The sequence below is a fragment of the Salpingoeca rosetta genome, assembly GCF_000188695.1.
Source record: "Salpingoeca rosetta unplaced genomic scaffold supercont1.14, whole genome shotgun sequence".
Taxonomy (NCBI): Eukaryota; class Choanoflagellata; order Craspedida; family Salpingoecidae; genus Salpingoeca; species Salpingoeca rosetta.
The window spans coordinates 432,618-452,284 of NW_004754920.1; the positions used below are offsets into that span (position 1 = coordinate 432,618).

A 19,667-nucleotide genomic window follows, 5' to 3' on the forward strand; every position below is an offset into this window, starting at 1 on the left:
TTCTGTGCGATCGATGACTTGTTCAATTGTCAAAGGAAATGCTCAAAGCACACATGCATCCAGGCATCCACACCTTCTCTCTGTCTCACACAAGCAACGCAAGCGCCCCCATGCAGTCTGAAAGCACAGCCAATAAACGAACACCTCCCCACAACCACCCGCATGTCCATCCCACGATGGAACAACAACCAAATCACGTTGGTGACTGGGGGTCTGAACACAAGCGCAAAGCATGACGGAATATCAACGGCTCCAATACACTCTCAAGCACTCTCCTTCCATCGCACACATTTTTCGACTTTCTTTCACGCTGACGCTCACACTCACACGACACTCACACTCACAAAACACCCTCTCAAACGCAGCACTGCCTCAGAACACACGACACAAATTAACACACACTCTCTCTCACACACACGACACAGCCCCATATCAAGGGGCAATGGCCGCTTGTTGTGAAGTGGGATAGAAGGCAAACTTGGTCACGTCCAAGCTGTCTGCTTCAACAGGCTCATCAAAGACGAGCAAAACCTCCCCTGTTGACGATGAATCACAAAGTGGTCACAGAGATGATGTGAGTCGACTGGCGGGTGGGTGTTGGACCAGTGAAACAGCAAGGCATCAACAAACTGCAACGACAACTTAACCATTCTATTGCACGCACCACTGTCTTACTCTAACATTACCACCACTACCACCACCACAACAACAACAACAACAACAACAACAACAACAACTACAACTACAACAACAACGAACCTGTGTCCATGTCAATCTCGTAGCCAAGCAACTTCGGTGCAATGGCGTCTGGAGTAAAGCCATCCATGGGTTTGGCATCCTCTGAAGAAACTTCAACAACGTCGTTACCAGCCATGTCGCTAAACGCCCAGAACGGGAACGACACAAACACGCGCGTGACATTGAGGCCGATGCCCTTCAGCTTCATGGCATTTGCATCCGCAACAGAAATGGCAATCGTCACGACCTCAAGTCGCGTGTTGGGCCACGACAACAAGCTCGTGTGCAGTCGCTGAGATGCCGTCGCGGCCGTGGCGTTGTTAGAGGCCTGCAGTGACACAAACCATGCCTTGGTGTCGGTGGCATTCATCGTCTCTGAGAACGTCAGCGACAACAGCGGCTGCGTCAGGTTCATGTTCAGGGTCACGCTGAGCAGGCGAGGGCGCACAGCGTCGCCCACAAATGCTGACGCCTGCACAGCGCTGGTCCTGGGGATGCTCTCCAAACTGTTGACCGCAGCATCAACCACAAACCCAGCGTTTGCAAAGACATACGTTGTTTCGACACTCGTAAACAGGGACGTGTCGTCCTTCAAGAGGTTCAGCAGAGTGTTGTTGAGAGCAATGGTAAAGTTGAGGTCAACGGCGTTTGCGGGAGAAGCAACAACGGCAGCAGTCCAGCCGCTGAGCATAATCACTGCCCCACCACCGTCAGCACGCGAGGTGAGAGAAAGGCCATCAAGCAAAACCAGCGACGGCACGACAGGCTCGTCAAACGAGAAGCGAAGCGTGCCAGAGGACATGTCAACGTCGAAGCCGAGGAGTTGGGGTGGTGTTGCATCCGCGGTGAAGTTGGCCGCAAAGATGGCGTCTAATGGCGGGTTGGAAACAATGGCATTGCCAGCCATGTCCTCGATAAAACCAGACGACAAAGACAGCCCGCTCGTTGCTTTGGAAGAAAACAGGAGCGGACGCAGTTTCAGTGCCGTCAGATCCTCATAATCAAGTGTCCAGTTCAGCACAAGCCCATTCGTGGTGGACAGCGTGCCCTCTCGAGTTGTGTTGTGACTCGCGTGCTGTGACCAGAACAACACGTTGTCAATTGGACGGCTCGTGTTGGCGCGCACGGGCTCCGTGAAGGTGATGCTGAGGGAGCCGGCGTCCATGTCCACCACAAACGACTCAACCGCCGGCGGCACCGCATCCCCAACAAACGACCGCACCCCAAGCGCTGCGTCCCCGCTCGTCGCCTCGCTCCCAACACCAAACACATCAGCAACAAGCGTCCCGTCGTGCCACACAAACGCCGTCTCCGCACTCGTCACAAGCGGCTCAAGCACCTTCATCGCATCCACGTCCGCCTTGGTCAGCGCAACATACACCCGCTCCTGGTCCTCGCTCCAGCTCACATCCCCTCCAACAAGCCGCCGCTCCGCAACAATGCCACTCCCGCCACCAACGGCCCCTGCTGACTCCGCTGCCGACGCCGCTGCGCTCGCGTTCCCGTACGCCTGCAACACAAGCGCCGTCACATCCACCGTGCTCACATTCACGGCCTCGCTAAACTCAAGCCCAAGCACCTCAGACGTCATGTTCAGCGTCGCGTTCACCACAACCGGCGCCCGCGTGTCCGCTACATACGCTGCCACCTGCAGCGCTCGGTCCCCGGGCACCCCAATCACGTCGTTGCCTCGAATGTCGTCAAGCATCGCCGCCCCAACGCTCACATAGCTGTTCCCGCGACGCCGCCCAACCCCGCCAACAAGCGCAAGCCCCAACACGTCCGCCGCCGCGAGATCAATCACCACCTCAAACCCAACATCGCTCTCCGTGCCGCTCCCGCCATCCTCAAGCAGCGTGTACCCAACAACGCCCCCAACACCAACCACCCCGCGCCCGCTCTGCACCGTCACATGCTCAACCTTCAGCGTCCCAGGATCAACAACGTCGTCAAACGACAGCACAAGCTGCCGCGCCTGCATGTCAAGCACGCACTGCACCACGTTCGTCCGCTCAAGGTCCGCTGCGTGTGCCCGCGCCGCCTGCGCATCCTCCCGCCCAATCCCAAACACTGCGTTCCCCGCCATGTCCGCCACAAGCTCAGGCCCAAACCACATGAAGCTCGTCCCCGCATCCGCTGCAAGCCCCGCCTGCCGCTTGATCGCCGTCTCGTCGTCCTCGCTCAGCGACACCACAACCCAGCTCTGCCCAACCTCAACACCGCTCGCGGCCGCAACATCGCTTGCGCTGCCAACGCTGCTCACGTCGTTGCCGCCCCCGCGCACGCTGCTCCCCTCGCTCAGCCGGTGCATCTCAACCGTCGTACCAGCACCAGCACCAGCAGCACTCGCGTTCCGCACGCTCTGCAGCACAACCGCGCCAACATCAAACGTGCTCACGTTCACGGGCTCGTTGAACAGCAGCCGGATCTCAGCCGCCTCAAGGTCAACATCAAACGCTGCAAGCCGCGGCCCAACAACGTCCCCAATGTAACCCCGCGCACCAAGAGCGCCCGTCCGCTCAATCCCAACAACCCCGTTCGCCTCAAACGCCGTGTCCACAATCGCGCCAGCGCCCACGCTCAGGTACGTCGTGCCCGCGCTGGAGCCAACACGCCGCGCCTTGATCGCACGCATGTCCTCCCCGCTCACGTCAACCACAACCACAAGCACGCCCTCTGCCGTGCTGGACGGCGCGCTGCTCTCCGTCAGGCAGTACACCTGCTGCGCCGTGGTCTCGTTTGCCGTGGGCTGCAGGCACACCTGCGTGGTGTCGAGCGACGCCGGGTCCACAATCTCGCTGAAGGAGAGGATGAGCGACGCCGCGCTGACGTCCAGCACAAACGACTCCAGCACCGGCGCAACCTCGTCACGCAGCAGCTGCTGCACGACAAAGCCTGGGAAGGACAGCCCTGTTCCCACAACCGGGTTGTCGTTCATGTCAAGGATGGCACCGTCGCCAAAGTAGATATAACAGTCTCGCTTGACAACACACACCAGCGTGTCCTGCTTCAACAGGTTGAGACTGATGGGCTCCAGCTGCACAGCGATGAGCTGCGACGGCTGCGTCGACACAACACTGCCCTGCAGGTAGTCCACAGACGAGTAGCCGAGCTCCAGTGGCCCGCGCTCGTACGAGGACTGCAGTGACAGCGCCGACACGTTGAGCGAGCTGGCGTTGACTGTTTCATCGAAATACAGCACGAGCACACCCGTGTCCAAATCAATGGACTGGAAACCATCTGTTGGCAGACGGGGACGAATCACGTCCTCAAAGTACACGTCCACCACCTCTACCGCCTCTGGGACAACAAGACCCTCGGGGTCAGCAACAAAGCCCTCCTCCAAGTGCGCGACACAGTCGTCGCTTGCCGTGCACACGGGCACAGCCTTGAGCAAGTTGAGGTCCTGGGCCGACAGAATCACCGCCAGCGTGACCAAGTCGACGTCAATCACATGTGACGTGCTGGAGACGCGAAAGTCGACGGCGCCAGGCACGTTGCTGTCTGCCACGCTCGCGAGGAACCGAAGGTAAGTGATGTTTACTGCATTCACGTCCACAGGCTCCGAGAAGGCGAGCGTGATCACGCCCGTGGTCACGTTCACCTCGGAGAACACCAGCATCGGCGGCTGAGAGTCGGCAATGAACGAGCGGGGGAATTCCGCAGCGGACAGTGGCACGGGAACAACCGGATTGCCGGCCATATCACGCACAAGCGATGGCCCAAAGCTGAGGGCCGTGCTGTTTCGCTGCGACGCCAAGGTGGTCGTTGCACGCAGGTACTCCGAATCTTCCACAGACAAGTACACCGTCACAAAAGAGTCGTTGACTTGAGACACATATCCTCCAGTCAGCGTGTACACCTCCGAGGGACTGGCAGGGTTGTTGCTCAAGACGATGGATCGCACGTCAAACGTGGACACGTCAACGTTCTCGGAGAATTGCATGTGCATGGTGGCATTCACCATGTTCACGTCGTACACCTCCAGCTGGGGCGCAATGGCGTCGCGCGTGTATTGGTTCACGGGAAGGGCCAGCGTCGTGTCAATGGCAAAGACCATGTTGGTGGCCGTGTCATCCGTCACGCCATCTTCCGTCACCAGATATGTGGTTCTGTTGGTGGTGGCCAGGTCAAACGCAAGCTCAAGCTCGCTCACATCCGCAGAGGACAACTTGGCCACGATTGTGGAAGGAAATCCTGCGCTAAGCAGCTGCCAGGACTCCAGCGCGGGTGCGCCAAGCCGCAGGGTGGATGTGGGCGAAGTGCGTGTGTTCTGCAGCGAAATCTTGGACAGGTTGAACGCTGCCGCCGACACGTTCTCGTCAAAGCTCAACGTTATCTCGTGCGAGGTCATGTTCAGGTCAAATGCCACGAGCCGTGGGCGCACCAGGTCCACGCGATACACGCGCGGAGCAGCGTCAGCGGACACAGCAATGGGCACCATGGCGTTACCGGCCATGTCACGTGCAAACGTGCTCGTGCACGAGAGCACGGATGCCGTCTTGCTCTGCATCAGCGCTGGCACGGCCTTGATGGCCAGGCGGTCCGCGTCCGTGAGGTTGAACATGGCGCGGCGCGCGTCGATGCGCACCACGGGTGTACGGTCAGCCAGCGTCACGTTGAAGCGGCCTGTGTGGTCCCTGTTGAAGGTGAGCTGGGTGGCGTCGATGGAGGACGCGTTGATGGCCTCGTTGAACTCCAGCGTGACCGTGATGGGCAAAAGAAGACCATGCGCTCCCTCCGTCATTGTCAGGTCAAACGCCACCAACTCCGGTGGTGTGCGATCTGCCTCGTAGACACCGCCTGCACTCGCGGTGAGCGCAACAGCCTCGGCAGGCACGACGGCGTTGCCCGCCATGTCAACCACGGTGTCGCTGGCAAAGGAGAGGAAGGTGGAGGCGGCGTCCACCGCGAGAGACGTGGCCATCTGCATGCGGTCCAGGTTCTCTCGCGTCAGGGTGAGGGTGAGCTCCGCAGGGTCGTTCATGATGCGGGTGGCGTCGAGTAGGCTGGGAACACCAACCACCTCGGCATCCACTCCGGGCGTGGCCATGGTCGCGTTGGCCGCGGACAGGAACACCAGCTTGCTGGCGTTGAAGGTGTTCACGTCGATGGGCTCCGTGAACGTGAGCGTCACGTTGCCGCTGTCCATGCTCAGGCTGTAGCCAATCAGTGCCGGGGCCACTGCATCTGGCACCAGCGTGCGCACAGCAACCTGCTCAACCGCAAGCACGCGGTTGCTCATGTAGTCGGTCACGAGCTGCGGCGTGAGGGACAGACAGGTCGTGTTGGCCAGTAGGCCAAGCGGCCGCCGCCACGCAAGCTCGTTGAAGTCAGACTCGTGCAAGTGCACGCGCAGCCCAAGCACGCCAAGCTCTTCAAGGGCTGGTAGAAACTCCAGCGTCCAGCTCGAGGTGACATTGGCGGTGACAATGACTGGCATCATCGCGCCATTGACACCCGTGCCATTCCGCATCACCATCGTGTCGTTCAGCCATGTCTGATTGTTGTACAGGGAGGTGGCGTTCAGAAGAGTGCCGTTCACGACCGCGCTAGCGTTGCCAAAGAGTACGCTTGGATCAACGCAGTCCATGCTGACGGTGAGCTGCGTGACGTTGAACGTTGCTGGAACCACGGGCTCGACAAAGTACAGGTCGAGCGTCCTGTTGCTCATGTCGAGGTCAAAGGCGCTCAGCTGCGGCCGCACGTGGTCCTGCACAAACACCGCTGGAGCGTGGAGGTCCGCGGCGGTGCGCGGCACAACGGGCTGGCTCGCCATGTCACGCACAAACTGCGAGGTGATGGCAATAAAGGACGTGTTCCCGTTCACCATCAGCCCTGGGATGCGCATGATGTTGTAGATGTCGGCATGGGAGAGGTAAAACGCAATGCTCGTGTCGTTCACGCTCTCCGTCCTGGCGTCCATCACCGTGTAGGAGCTCAGGGAACTGGCATTATTGCTGTTGTTGCTGCTGCTGCTCTGAACCGCCGCCGACGCCGACGCATGGAAGGACAGCTGCGTGTAGTCGAGCGTGGTCACGTCCACGGGCTCCGAGAAGAACATGTCCACGCGAAGCTCGGGCCCACCGCCGTTGTGGCTCGTCGGGTCTGTGAGGTTCATGTCAATGTCAAACGCCAGCAGACGTGGCGAGACGGTGTCCGGGTAAAACGCGGACGCATGCAGCGCCGTTGCGTTCTCCGCCACGGTGTTGGGAATGAGCGTTCCGTTGACTGTCGACGCCGGTGTGGGGATGGGCACAACGGCAAAGTCCGACATGTCTGCCAGGAAGGTGGCGTTGTGGCTGATGTACGTGGTGGCCAGCGAGGAAGCGAGCGCAACGTCCCGCTTGATCTCGTCCATGTCGACCTTGAGCAGGTCCACCATGATCCACACGGCCGAGGGCCAAGGGTAGTACTCAATGTCCTCACCATACACGGTTCCACCCGTGAGCTGCACCGCGCCATCCCCTTGCGGAGGGACATTGTCGGCGTTGGCGTCATACCCGATGGGCAGCGCATCAGGTGTGGCCTGCAGCACAATATGGTCCGGGCGCACCGTGCTCACGTTGATGGCCTCCGAGAACTGCAGCCAGAGCGTTCCCGCAGTCATGTTGAGGGAGAAGTCCACGAGCTCCGGCGCAACAGCGTCCACGACAAGCACATCCACCTTTCGGGTGATGGCCACCACGCTCTGCAGCTCCACCACGCTTCGCAGCGCGCCTTCCTGCAGCCGCACAAAGGTGTTGTCGCGCGTTGTGGCGAGGTCTGGTCGCCGCTTCAGCGCATTCAAATCGTGCTGTGTCAGCTGCACAACAATGTCAAAGCCATGCGGGCTGGCCGTCGAACCGCCCTGCAGCGTGTAGTACTCTGGAACCATGGCGCCGGGCACGATGTTCACAATGCCAGCGGACTGCTGTAGCACGATGCGGGTGGGGTCGAGCGTGGACGCGTTCACCACGTCGTCGAAGAACAGGTGCAGCTCCGCTGTGTTGATGTCAAGTGTCACGCGCTCCAGCACGGCTTGCGACGTGTCGGCCACGTACGAGTCTGGTGGCACACCTTGAAAGGCGCTCACGGGGTCAGACGGCAGCCCAAACTTGTCCTCAATCACGCCGGGGCCCATGGCAAGGAAGGTGTTTCCAATGTTCGTGGCAATGGTGCCGTCGAGCTTGAAGCTGCGAATGTCCTCGCGGTTCAGCAGCACCTCAATGGACGTCTTGTCTGTCGTGGCGTAACGCACGCTGCCGCCCGTCAGGGGCACCACCGTCCCGCCAAGCCCGTTGGAGACGGAGATGATGCGAATGAGGTCGTACTGGATGGTGTCAATCTCAACCGCCTCGGAGAAGGTGAAGCGCAGCAGGTTGTCACGCAGATCAAACGCGTCAAAGGACACGAGCTCCGGGTTTGCCTCATCCGTCGTCACGGCAGACGCCTGCAGACCCTCGGCCATCGCCTGAATGGCGTTGTTGGACATGTCCGAGATGGCGCCAGCAGACAGCCGAATAAACGTGTCGTTCACGCCGGTGGCCATCCCCGTGACAGCCTTGATCTGGCGAATGTCTGCGGGCAACAGCTCCAGCGCCACAAGCGTCGAGTCGCGGCGGTCAGACACAAGCGTGGACCCCGTCAGCGTGTACGCGTTGCTGCTGTTGTAGATGCGGGTCCCCTGGATGGTGATGCGCTGCGCATCGGTCGTGGCGCCGTCAACCGTCTCGTCAAACGTGAGCAGCAGCTGCCCCACGCGCTGGTCAAGCGTAAACGAGACAAGCTGTGGTGGCGTCGAGTCCGGCGTAAACGCGGCTGCACGCTCGTCCACGTTGAACGTGCCAACGGGGACGGCCTGCACCGGGTTGGCGTTCATGTCTGCAAACGCCGTCGCGTTGAAGCGCAGGTAGCACGTGGTGCGCGAGCGACAGATGCGCACCTGACCTGGTCGGAACTGCTTGAGTCGGTTCAGGTCGGCCACCGTCAGGTTCACCGTCACCTCAAGCACGTCCGGCGAAAACACGCTGCCGCCCGTGAGCTTGAAGAGATCCGTGGAGTCAAACGACTCCGCAAGCGCAATGGACGTGTAGTCGATGACAGAGACGTCAATAATTTCGTTGAAGAGCACCTTGATGCGCCCATAGTTGAGGTCAAACCGCACAAAGTTCACCAGCTCTGGCCGGGTCGTGTCCTCCGCGAACGTGCGCACGCGCTTCGCAGCAGTGGGCGCAACCGCCCGCACTGCGTTGCCCGTCATATCCTGCAGCAGCGAGCGCTGAACGGAAATGAAACACGTCGTGTTGGACACGCACAGGCCCTCCCGGACTTTGAGTGAGTTCAGGTCGTCAAACGTCAGCAGCACAGAGAAGGTCGTGTACGCAAATGGGTCGGGCTGTGACGCCGGATAAGGATGTGTGTTGAACACTGCGCCGCCAGTGAGCGTGACACTCTGCACGGGTGCAGACACAGACCCGCTGCTGATGCTGAGGTTGGTGTTCACGGCATGCGACTGCAGCGTGATGCTCTGCACATGAATTGTGGACGCGTTGTACGCCTCGTTGAAGGTCAACGTGAGCACCTCCGACGTCAGGTTCAGGTCGAACGACACGAGCTCGGGCGCAATCATGTCTGGGATCAGCAGTGCAGCGCGTTCGGCATCGTCCGCCCCGCGGGCCACAACATCAACGCCATTCATGTCCCTGACCATGCCCTGCGCAAAGGAAAGCCATGTGGACGCGGGATCCATGGCGAGGCGTGTGTTCCAGTTGATGGTGTTGACGTCCGGCTGGGAGAGGCCAAACTCAAGAACAAGGCCGCTCGGTGTCAGCACCACGGCGCCGCTGAGCGTGATGCCCAGAGCGCCATCGCCACTGACGCTGATGACGGCGGTCTGCTCGCCTGCAAGCGTGATGAGCGAACCGTCGGCACTGGATGTGTTCACGGGCTCGTTGAAGGTGAGGCTGAGGACCTCCGATGTCATGTTCAGGTTGAAGGAGACCAGCTCAGGCGGGGTGATGTCGCCGAAGAACGACGCCGCCAACATGGCTGGCGCACCAACAGCCACGCTGGGGTTGCCGACCACGTCTGTCACCGTACCAGAGGTGAGATTCACATGCGTATCCCCGACACGCGTGGCCAGGGAAGTAAGCAGCTTGATCGCATTTGCGTCCTCAACGGAGATGGCCACCGCTTGCACGCTCGAGTTGCGGTACTCAAACAGGGTGCCGCTGCCTTGCGTCAGCGTGTACCTCTCGCCAGGAGTGCCACTGCTGCTGTACTGTTGCAGCGTGATGCCACCAACCAGGCCCGAAATGGACAGCACGGGTTCGTCGAAGGTAAACAGCAGTCGCTGGCTCGTCATGTTCAAGGAAAAGGACACCAGCTGAGGTGGCACCACATCGGCTGTGAAGTTGGCAACATGCAACACCGTGCTCGGCAACGTGGGAAGCGCTGGGTTGCCGCTTGCGTCTACAATCACGCTGCCATCCGTCAGCAGGAAGGCGTTCCCTGCGCTGGTGTAAAAGCTGCGGCTCAGAATCGATTCAATGTCCTCCTCATTCAACTGCACCGTCACTGTGAGCGACACTGTCCAGTCATATGGCGTGCTGGTGTCAGCAGACACGTTTGCTGCGGTGCCTGCTGGCGACTGGCCAACGATCGAGGTGGAGTTGGACAGCAGCCGGCGAGTCAGGCCGCGCTCCAGGGACGAGCGCGACTTGAGCACCGCAGCCGTCGCATTGAAGGACACCTGCCACACAGGCTCGGAGAAGGTGAGCACAAGCTGCCGTGATGTCATGTTTGCAGAAAATGCGAGCAGCTCAGGCTGAACCGTGTCTGCAACAAAGCTGGCGCTGCGAAGCGGTGTTGCCACTGCAGACGCTGTGTTGTTGTTGGCGCTAATGTCAAGCGCAAGCCCCGAAGAAGCACGCAGCCATGTCGTGTCTGTGGACACGACGAGCGCCGTGCGTCCCGCCAGCTCGTCAAAGTCCGCGCGAAGGAGGCGGAAGCGAACTGCCGTGTACGCCGGTGCGAGCGAGAGGTACGTGCAGTTGGCCAGCGCAAACGCAGAGGCATTGCCGCTGGGGCGAGGATACGGCTGTGCACAGGGCAGCATTGTACGGGTTGGCCACGACGTTGCGTCAAACACAGGCTCAAACTCTGCTCCGCCCGTCAGTGTGAAGCTCGTGCGAGAATCACTTGACTGGCTCGTGATGTTGTTGTTGTTGCTGTTGTTGTCGGCAGAAAGCGTAATCAGCTCCGGGGCAAGCGACATTGACAAGACGGGCTCGTCAAAGGTGAGCACCATCTCCTGCGTGGTCATGTCAATCTCGAATGACTGCAGCCGAGGTGGTGTCTGGTCGACGTGAAGTGCGCTGCTGATCGTTGGTGTGTCTGCAAGAAGCTCGTTGCCGGCCATGTCCTGAACAAATTCAGGTGAAGCAGTCATCTGACACGCGGTCGCGTCGGAACACAATGGGCGCTTGGTTTTGATGGCTGTCATGTCCTCATAGGAGAGCGTGATGTTCACAACAAGCTCGGATGCAGAGATGGCGTTGAGTGTCGCATTGTTCACGATGTGTGACACGTGAGCACCGTCATGCAGGGTCAGGGTGTCAGTGCCATTGAATGTGCTCGCACGCACGGGCTCCGTGAAGGTGATGCTGAGGGAGCCGGCGTCCATGTCCACCACAAACGACTCAACCGCCGGCGGCACCGCATCCCCAACAAACGACCGCACCCCAAGCGCTGCGTCCCCGCTCGTCGCCTCGCTCCCAACACCAAACACATCAGCAACAAGCGTCCCGTCGTGCCACACAAACGCCGTCTCCGCACTCGTCACAAGCGGCTCAAGCACCTTCATCGCATCCACGTCCGCCTTGGTCAGCGCAACATACACCCGCTCCTGGTCCTCGCTCCAGCTCACATCCCCTCCAACAAGCCGCCGCTCCGCAACAATGCCACTCCCGCCACCAACGGCCCCTGCTGACACCGCTGCCGACGCCGCTGCGCTCGCGTTCCCGTACGCCTGCAACACAAGCGCCGTCACATCCACCGTGCTCACATTCACGGCCTCGCTAAACTCAAGCCCAAGCACCTCAGACGTCATGTTCAGCGTCGCGTTCACCACAACCGGCGCCCGCGTGTCCGCTACATACGCTGCCACCTGCAGCGCTCGGTCCCCGGGCACCCCAATCACGTCGTTGCCTCGAATGTCGTCAAGCATCGCCGCCCCAACGCTCACATAGCTGTTCCCGCGACGCCGCCCAACCCCGCCAACAAGCGCAAGCCCCAACACGTCCGCCGCCGCGAGATCAATCACCACCTCAAACCCAACATCGCTCTCCGTGCCGCTCCCGCCATCCTCAAGCAGCGTGTACCCAACAACGCCCCCAACACCAACCACCCCGCGCCCGCTCTGCACCGTCACATGCTCAACCTTCAGCGTCCCAGGATCAACAACGTCGTCAAACGACAGCACAAGCTGCCGCGCCTGCATGTCAAGCACGCACTGCACCACGTTCGTCCGCTCAAGGTCCGCTGCGTGTGCCCGCGCCGCCTGCGCATCCTCCCGCCCAATCCCAAACACTGCGTTCCCCGCCATGTCCGCCACAAGCTCAGGCCCAAACCACATGAAGCTCGTCCCCGCATCCGCTGCAAGCCCCGCCTGCCGCTTGATCGCCGTCTCGTCGTCCTCGCTCAGCGACACCACAACCCAGCTCTGCCCAACCTCAACACCGCTCGCGGCCGCAACATCGCTTGCGCTGCCAACGCTGCTCACGTCGTTGCCGCCCCCGCGCACGCTGCTCCCCTCGCTCAGCCGGTGCATCTCAACCGTCGTACCAGCACCAGCACCAGCAGCACTCGCGTTCCGCACGCTCTGCAGCACAACCGCGCCAACATCAAACGTGCTCACGTTCACGGGCTCGTTGAACAGCAGCCGGATCTCAGCCGCCTCAAGGTCAACATCAAACGCTGCAAGCCGCGGCCCAACAACGTCCCCAATGTAACCCCGCGCACCAAGAGCGCCCGTCCGCTCAATCCCAACAACCCCGTTCGCCTCAAACGCCGTGTCCACAATCGCGCCAGCGCCCACGCTCAGGTACGTCGTGCCCGCGCTGGAGCCAACACGCCGCGCCTTGATCGCACGCATGTCCTCCCCGCTCACGTCAACCACAACCACAAGCACGCCCTCTGCCGTGCTGGATGGCGCGCTGCTCTCCGTCAGGCAGTACACCTGCTGCGCCGTGGTCTCGTTTGCCGTGGGCTGCAGGCACACCTGCGTGGTGTCGAGCGACGCCGGGTCCACAATCTCGCTGAAGGAGAGGATGAGCGACGCCGCGCTGACGTCCAGCACAAACGACTCCAGCACCGGCGCAACCTCGTCACGCAGCAGCTGCTGTACGGGCTGCCCTGGGAACGCCAGCTCGATGGGCTCGATGCTGTTGCCTGCCATGTCGTCGAGGAACGAAGCCGTGAAACGAGCGTAGCAGTTGCCAGCGATGGTGCAGAGCAGGTTGTCCTGCTTGATAAAGTTGAGGTCGGTCGTACTCATCGTAATCTCCACGAGCGTGCTTGCCGTCTCGTTCTCGGGTGCCGTAACCTGCCCCGCTGCGATGGTGTGCTCGCTATACCCCTGGTTGGTGGACTGCTTCTCAAAAGTGGACTGCAGCACAATGTCAGAGGGCTGGATTGTGCTGAGGCGCACGGGCTCGCTGAAGGTGAGCACGATTGCGCCAACGTCAAGATCGATGCTGAGAAACCCTCGTGGCAGCAGCTGCGGGGACGTGACATCTGCATCATAAGCAGACGGCAGAACATCAACTGCAGCATCAACCGGGTTGTCGTTCGGATCTACCGCAAACGTGCTGTCGATACTGACAAAGCAGTCCGCGCCGTTTGCACTGGCCGTACACAGGGGCAAGCTCTTGATTGTGTCCAGGTCCTCCTTATCCAGGACAACGCGTACCCGTGTGCCGAGCGACCCGTCAATCTCGGCGACTGTTGAAGCGTTGCTGATTCGGAAGAAGGCACGAGTGCTGCTGGCGCCTGCGGGTGCTGACGCCAGGGCGATGGCAGAGATGTTCAGCGTGGCCGGGTCAAGGGGCTCGATGAACGTAAAGTTGAGCGTGCCCGCGTCCATGTTTACGCCGAAATCGACCAGGTATGAGGGCTCGGTGTCCCGGGTGAGACCACCAACCCGCACGCGCTTGGCGTTGTCCTGTTCAATGTAGACCACGGGGTTGCCGGCGGTGTCGAGAACAAAGTCAGACGGGAGCAGCTCTGGCGGCGCGTACAGCGGCCTGCGGTAGAGGTGCTCGATGCTGAGGTACGTGTTGACGCCGCGGGTGGCCAGCTCCTGATTGTACTTGATGGCGTTGACGTCGTGCGCGGTCAGGTTCACGCGCACAACGGCGCGCTGCTCGTCGAGGTCAGAGATGTACCCGCCCGTCAGCTGGTACGTTGTCGTGCCGTTCACCTTTGTGTTCTGCAGGATGACGCGCTCGGGCTTGAGAGATGCTGGATTCACGGCCTCGGAGAACGTGAACGTGATGGCGTTGGTCGAGAGGTCAAGCGAGAAGCGAAGCAGGGTCGGCGGGAGCGTGTCCCGTGACACCACGGCCACCTGCAGTGCGTTTGCCGCCAGCACCTCATCGGCAAGGTTACCCACGGAGTCTTGCACGGCGCCCGCGCGGAGGCTGAGGAACGTGTCGCCAAGCGACGTGGCCAGGGAAGTTTTGCGCTGCAACGCATCCGCGTCGTCTGCGTTCAGTGCAAACGCAATGATTGCGTCACGGCTGCTGTTGGCAAGAACCGGCGAGCCGGCCGTGATGAGCGGGTCATCCGTGTAGTTTGCGGTGAGTGTGAGCGTCTGCAAGTTGGCGCATGTGCCGTCGCTGGCCGTGGCATCGGCGCAGTTCTGCAGCGTCATGAGGTGCGACTTGAACGTATCCTTACGCACGGGCTCGTTGAAGGTCACGGCAACCTGGTACTCGGAGAGATCCATGCTGAACGCCACGACAAACGGCGGCTGGTAGTCGACGTCGTAGCCAGACACCCCCAGCGCGTTCTGTGGATGCACGCGGACGGACGGGTTGCCGTTCATGTCGGCGAAGGCGCCCTGATCAGCCGACAGGAAGGTGGAGTTGGCGTCGTGCAGCAGGCCTGCGCCCGCAAACCCGGGCTGCCCAATGGCGCTCTGGGCGACGACCGCAGCCACGTCAGCAGGCGTCAGCACAAACACAACCTCGCGCGTGTATGCGGGGGTCACAAGTGCCCCCGTGAGCGTGTGCTGGAATGACGCGTTCGCCGCTGCGCTGTGCAGTGCAATGAGACCCGGTTCGAGCGAGGAGGCGTTGACCACCTCCGAAAAGTGCACGTGCAGCTCTGTCAGGGAGTTGTTTGTGTCAGACCCGGCCACAATGTCAAACGAGAGCACTTTGGGCGGTGCAATGTCCTCGAGAAACTCCGACGGCTGCAGGGCTTGCGTGGCGTTGAGCGGAAACACGGGGTTGTTGAATGTGTCGTTGACGGTCTTGGCTTGGACGGTCAGCAGCGTGTTTGCAATGTTTGTGGCCATCAGAGGATTGGCCTGCAGCGCAAAGATCTCTTCCGGTCGCAGCTGCACGCGTACCACCGTCGTCAGGTTGTTTGGATTCAGCTCAATGTCCTCCGCTAATGTTTGGAAGTCAAGGACAGAAAGGAAGACAAAACGGTGAGAACGGGTGAGTGAGTGAGTGTGTGTGTGTGTGCAAATGTATGTGAGTGTGTGCAAATGTCAGGTTGTATGTGTGTACGAGTGTGCAACTCTGTCTGCACAGGAAATGACACATCCGCACCCTTAACACACACTCACGCCACACACAAACACATACACACCACACACAAACACAACCGATGAATCAAGCAGATGAGCTACCTGCGATGAACTGCAGAAGGAAGGTGTGGCTGACATCCAACCCGGTGTTGTAGTCATCGGAGAGCGATGCAAGCACATACTCTGCCTCCTCGTTGAACAGATAGACAAACCCGCGACCGGCAACAATGTCCACACGTCCGGCGCCTGTGGCCGACCCATTCATGGCCAGTGCGCAGTCACGCTGCTCTGTTGGCACGCGGTTGCCAAACTGGTCCTGGGCCTCCACAAACAGCTTGTCAAAGCTTCCCGTGGGAATGGGCGTCAGAGGCTCCAGCACATACTTGGTCGTGGCGCCTGTGTGAATGTGTGTGTGTGCGTGTGTGCGTGTGTGTGTGTAGATTTGTGTGTGCGTGTGTGCGTATGTAAGTGTGTGAGAGAGAGTGAGTAAGTGTGTGTTTACAAGTGTGAGCGTGGCTCTGTGTGTGTGTGTGTGTGTGTGTGTGTGTGTGTGCACAGATGTGTAAGCACGAGGCAGCAGCCACCCACAACCCTTCCAAACGCCTGGATTTCAGGAACACCCAAGAGCATGTGCGCAAGACAGAGTGGCTGCTGACCTGGCACAAACTCTGTAAGCTGTGTGGACGTGACATCCACTCCTGAGCCCGAAAGATCCGACAGAGAGACGAGCACGTTGCCAGGGGTCGTCTTTGCGAGAAGCTGGGTCGCCGTGCCGTTGGCAATATCAAAGACGGTGGTCGCGTTGCTGGACAGCTGGAACACGGCGTCGCTGCTTGCGGTGACAACCACGTCTTGCTGCTCGTTGGTGTTGATGTTGCCATACATATCAAGCGCAACCACGGTGACGTTCACGCCAGCGTCCACAGAGCCGGGCAGAGAAGGCTGGCCAAGCTGGCCACTTGGCAGAGGCAACAGCACAAACCGCCGTGTCTCCCCTGCACATGGATGGGTGGTGATTCGTGGTGAATGATGGTGGAGGCGGTGAATCAAATGGGAGGGGGTATCATGTCATGTGTGAGGATACGCTTGCAAACATGAGCAAACCCCCAACAGCAGCGTGCACACGCGCGCGCATTGTGACGGATGCCGTAAGGGTGACAATAACGAACAATATGACGCCGCAGGCCATCCCTCCTCCTTCCATCCCAACCAGCAAACCAACAGACCAACTGCACGCAAGCAAAGAGGATACACGTGGAACAGGGCGCAATTTCGAACCAGGTTGGATGGTGAAGAAGGACGGCGTCAACGGGAGAGCGAGCGTGGCCGGAGTGCCAACAGCAGGCAGCAACTCCAGCTCCACGGTCTGTGGCTGCGGCGTGAACAGCGTGTAAGCTCCCTCGCCACTCGCCACCGCCACGGTATGGTTGTCCGTGCCATTGTTGGAGTTGACACGGAGGAGAAGGTTGTAGGCATCAAACACGGCAATATTGCTGTACTGGTCACGGACTTGAACACCGATGACATGATTGGTGTCCACGGTGTTCGTGGTTGGCAGCACAATGCTTACACTTGCACCAATATCTAACGCAACAAACAATGCGCATGTGCAAGGCGTGTGAGAAATGCAAGAGCGTTGTATAACATGAAACATGTGCAAGTATGTACGTGTGTTTAATATGTGTGCATGTGTGTGCATGTGCATATGTGTGCATGTGTGTGCATGTGCATATGTGTGCATGTGTGTGCATGTGCATGTGTGCATGTGTGTATGTGCGTGTGTGTATGGTTGTGGGGTAATCATTGATGTGTACGTGATGTGTTCGTGTGTTGTGCTTGTGTGTGTGTGTGTGTGTGTGTGTGTGTGTGTGTGTGTGTGTGTGTGTGTGTACATATGCTGTGCATGCAGTCATACGCGCGTGATGTGTGAATCGTGTTCAGTTGTGGACGCAGGCATTGCAGAGATTGAAAGCCGCGCACACGTGTGCGGGACTCCCTCTCCCCATCAATCTCATTTCCTGCACTGACCTGGAACGAAGCTGATGGTGGCCGAGTCTGTGAGGTTGAGGTGGGACGGCCCCTGCAAGGAAATGGTCGTCGTCTCATGCACGACATCCGTCACGTTGGCTGTCGCCGTGCCGTTCACAATTTGGATGGTCTGCTGTGCCGGTGTGCCGTTGCTGCTCGCCACAACCGTGAGCGTGTCATTGGCCGCTGGAACAAAGTTCTCATAAGGGTCAAACGCTGTCAGGGAGACGAGCACGTTCCGTCCAACCACCTGCGTGGTTCGGTCGACCTCAAGCTCGTAGCGGGCGGCAGGAGCTGTGTGTGTGTGTGGGGTGGGGGCAATGGCACACGTAATGCAGGATGAGTGTGGACAGCCCTGGGAAAATCACCACATATTGCTGTAAAGGGCGCACGATTACACATGCGTATCTCGTCGCACACACGCTCCACCTGCTGTCACACGTTCACATAAACACATGTTCATCCACATACGCACGCACGTACATACGCAGGCGCTACACACGCTTGGTCGCGTGCGGTTTTCAAACCAGGGGCTGACTGACCTGGGACGATTTGCGTTGAAAACGTGGCTGAAGCATCGACCCCCGAGTTGGTAAAGTCCTGCATGGAGATGGTGATTGTCTCCAGCACGCGCGACTGGACGATGATGGTACCGACGCCGTTGGCGATGTTGATGCTGCCCGGGTTCACAAACGGGCGGTCAAGAAACGTGCCGGAGGAGCTACCGATGGCAGAAACAAACAGCGATGCGGGGCCGTATGTTGTGTCGTGGTTTCCGTACGCGTCCACTGCGCGAATCTCCACAGGCGTTGGCTCGCCGGCCGTGATGGTTGCCTGGTCCACAAACACATACCGCGACGCCTCGGCTGTTCAACGGGACATTCGTGTTGTGGTGGAGCAACATGTGACATGAAAGAAGACGGAACAGCGAGTGAGTTTGTGAGAGGAATTGACGAGGGGCAATGTTTATCACAACAAACACGCACAAACAAAGGGCTCACACAAGCAAGCGCAGGCACGCTTTCACGCACAACAACCATAAATACGCACACGTACACGCAGACACACACAGACACACATTTTGCACACACACACACACATTGCACACACACGCACACATTGCGCACACACACACACATTGCACACGCACGCACCTGCGACTGCGGTGAGGGAAAGCGGGGCGCCTACGCTTGTGGGTACGGCGGCCATGGAGGCATCAACGCCTATCACGAGCCCTCCAGACTGGAACGTGCGCATCTGCTCGCTTGCCTGCCCGTTTGCATCGAAGCTGAGGAGATACGGGGGCTCGTTTCCAAACTTGGAGATGGTCGTGCCATTTGCCACAGTGAGATAAATGTCGTCCAATCCATCCGCAGGCAAGGTGCCGTTGGCATATGTGGCAGTGACAGTGACGGTAAATGGGGTTCCCGCCGTGATGGTGGTGCTCGCCGTACTCAGCGAATAGTAGACGGTGTCATCTGCCAACGCCGCCGTCGCCAGCACAGTCAGTACTGCTGCCAGCGTAAGCAGTGGCGCTGTGCGAAGCAGCTTCCCTGCTGTCGAAAATGATTGCACGGTGGACCACCGCGCGTGTCTGGAAAGGGTTGCCATGCGGGCTATTTGTTTGTTTGTCGTGAAACAGAAAAAACAACCCGGGTGCGAGCCCTTGCGCCGCGTGGTGGACGACGCTGTGCGTGGCGGCAATGCACGCACGAGGGAGATGCTCTCGTGTGACCAACGTCAGCCACAAGGCCTCAAAAATAAAAAAAGTGCACGCTTGCACGAACACGCACAAGCGCGTCGTTCGGCGGGTGTCTGAAGGTCCAAACAAACAACAACAACAACACCAACAACAAGCGGGCAACACAAAACGTGCTTTGCCGCGAGCAACGGAAGTCAAAACAAATGACAGGTGGGGCTCGTCTGAACGGGAAAGAGATCCAGGTAGTCTTTTCGACTCGGCAACACAAGCTCACAGCCACCCGAAACACACAATCCTCGCCACCGTTAACCAAGGCGAGCGTGGGTAGGGCGAACAGGGTGATAAGGGCAATGTGTGTGTATGAAGGAGGAGGGTGTTTGATTTTTGCCAGGGGATAAA

General features: G+C 59.5%; 1 protein-coding gene across 1 annotated transcript; it reads right to left on the reverse strand.

The window, feature by feature from the left end:
* Window positions 1–3: 3 nt before the first annotated feature.
* Window positions 4–19,642, reverse strand: PTSG_06209 (uncharacterized protein). Its single transcript, XM_004993040.1, has 8 exons — window positions 18,721–19,642; window positions 18,109–18,432; window positions 17,567–17,860; window positions 16,817–17,122; window positions 16,195–16,533; window positions 15,641–15,934; window positions 760–15,396; window positions 4–536 (listed from the first exon to the last, which is right to left on the reverse strand). The coding sequence occupies exons 1-8, from the start codon at window positions 19,175–19,177 to the stop codon at window positions 433–435; spliced, it is 16,755 nt and encodes a 5,584-aa protein (XP_004993097.1). The 5' UTR covers window positions 19,178–19,642; the 3' UTR covers window positions 4–432.
* Window positions 19,643–19,667: the final 25 nt, after the last annotated feature.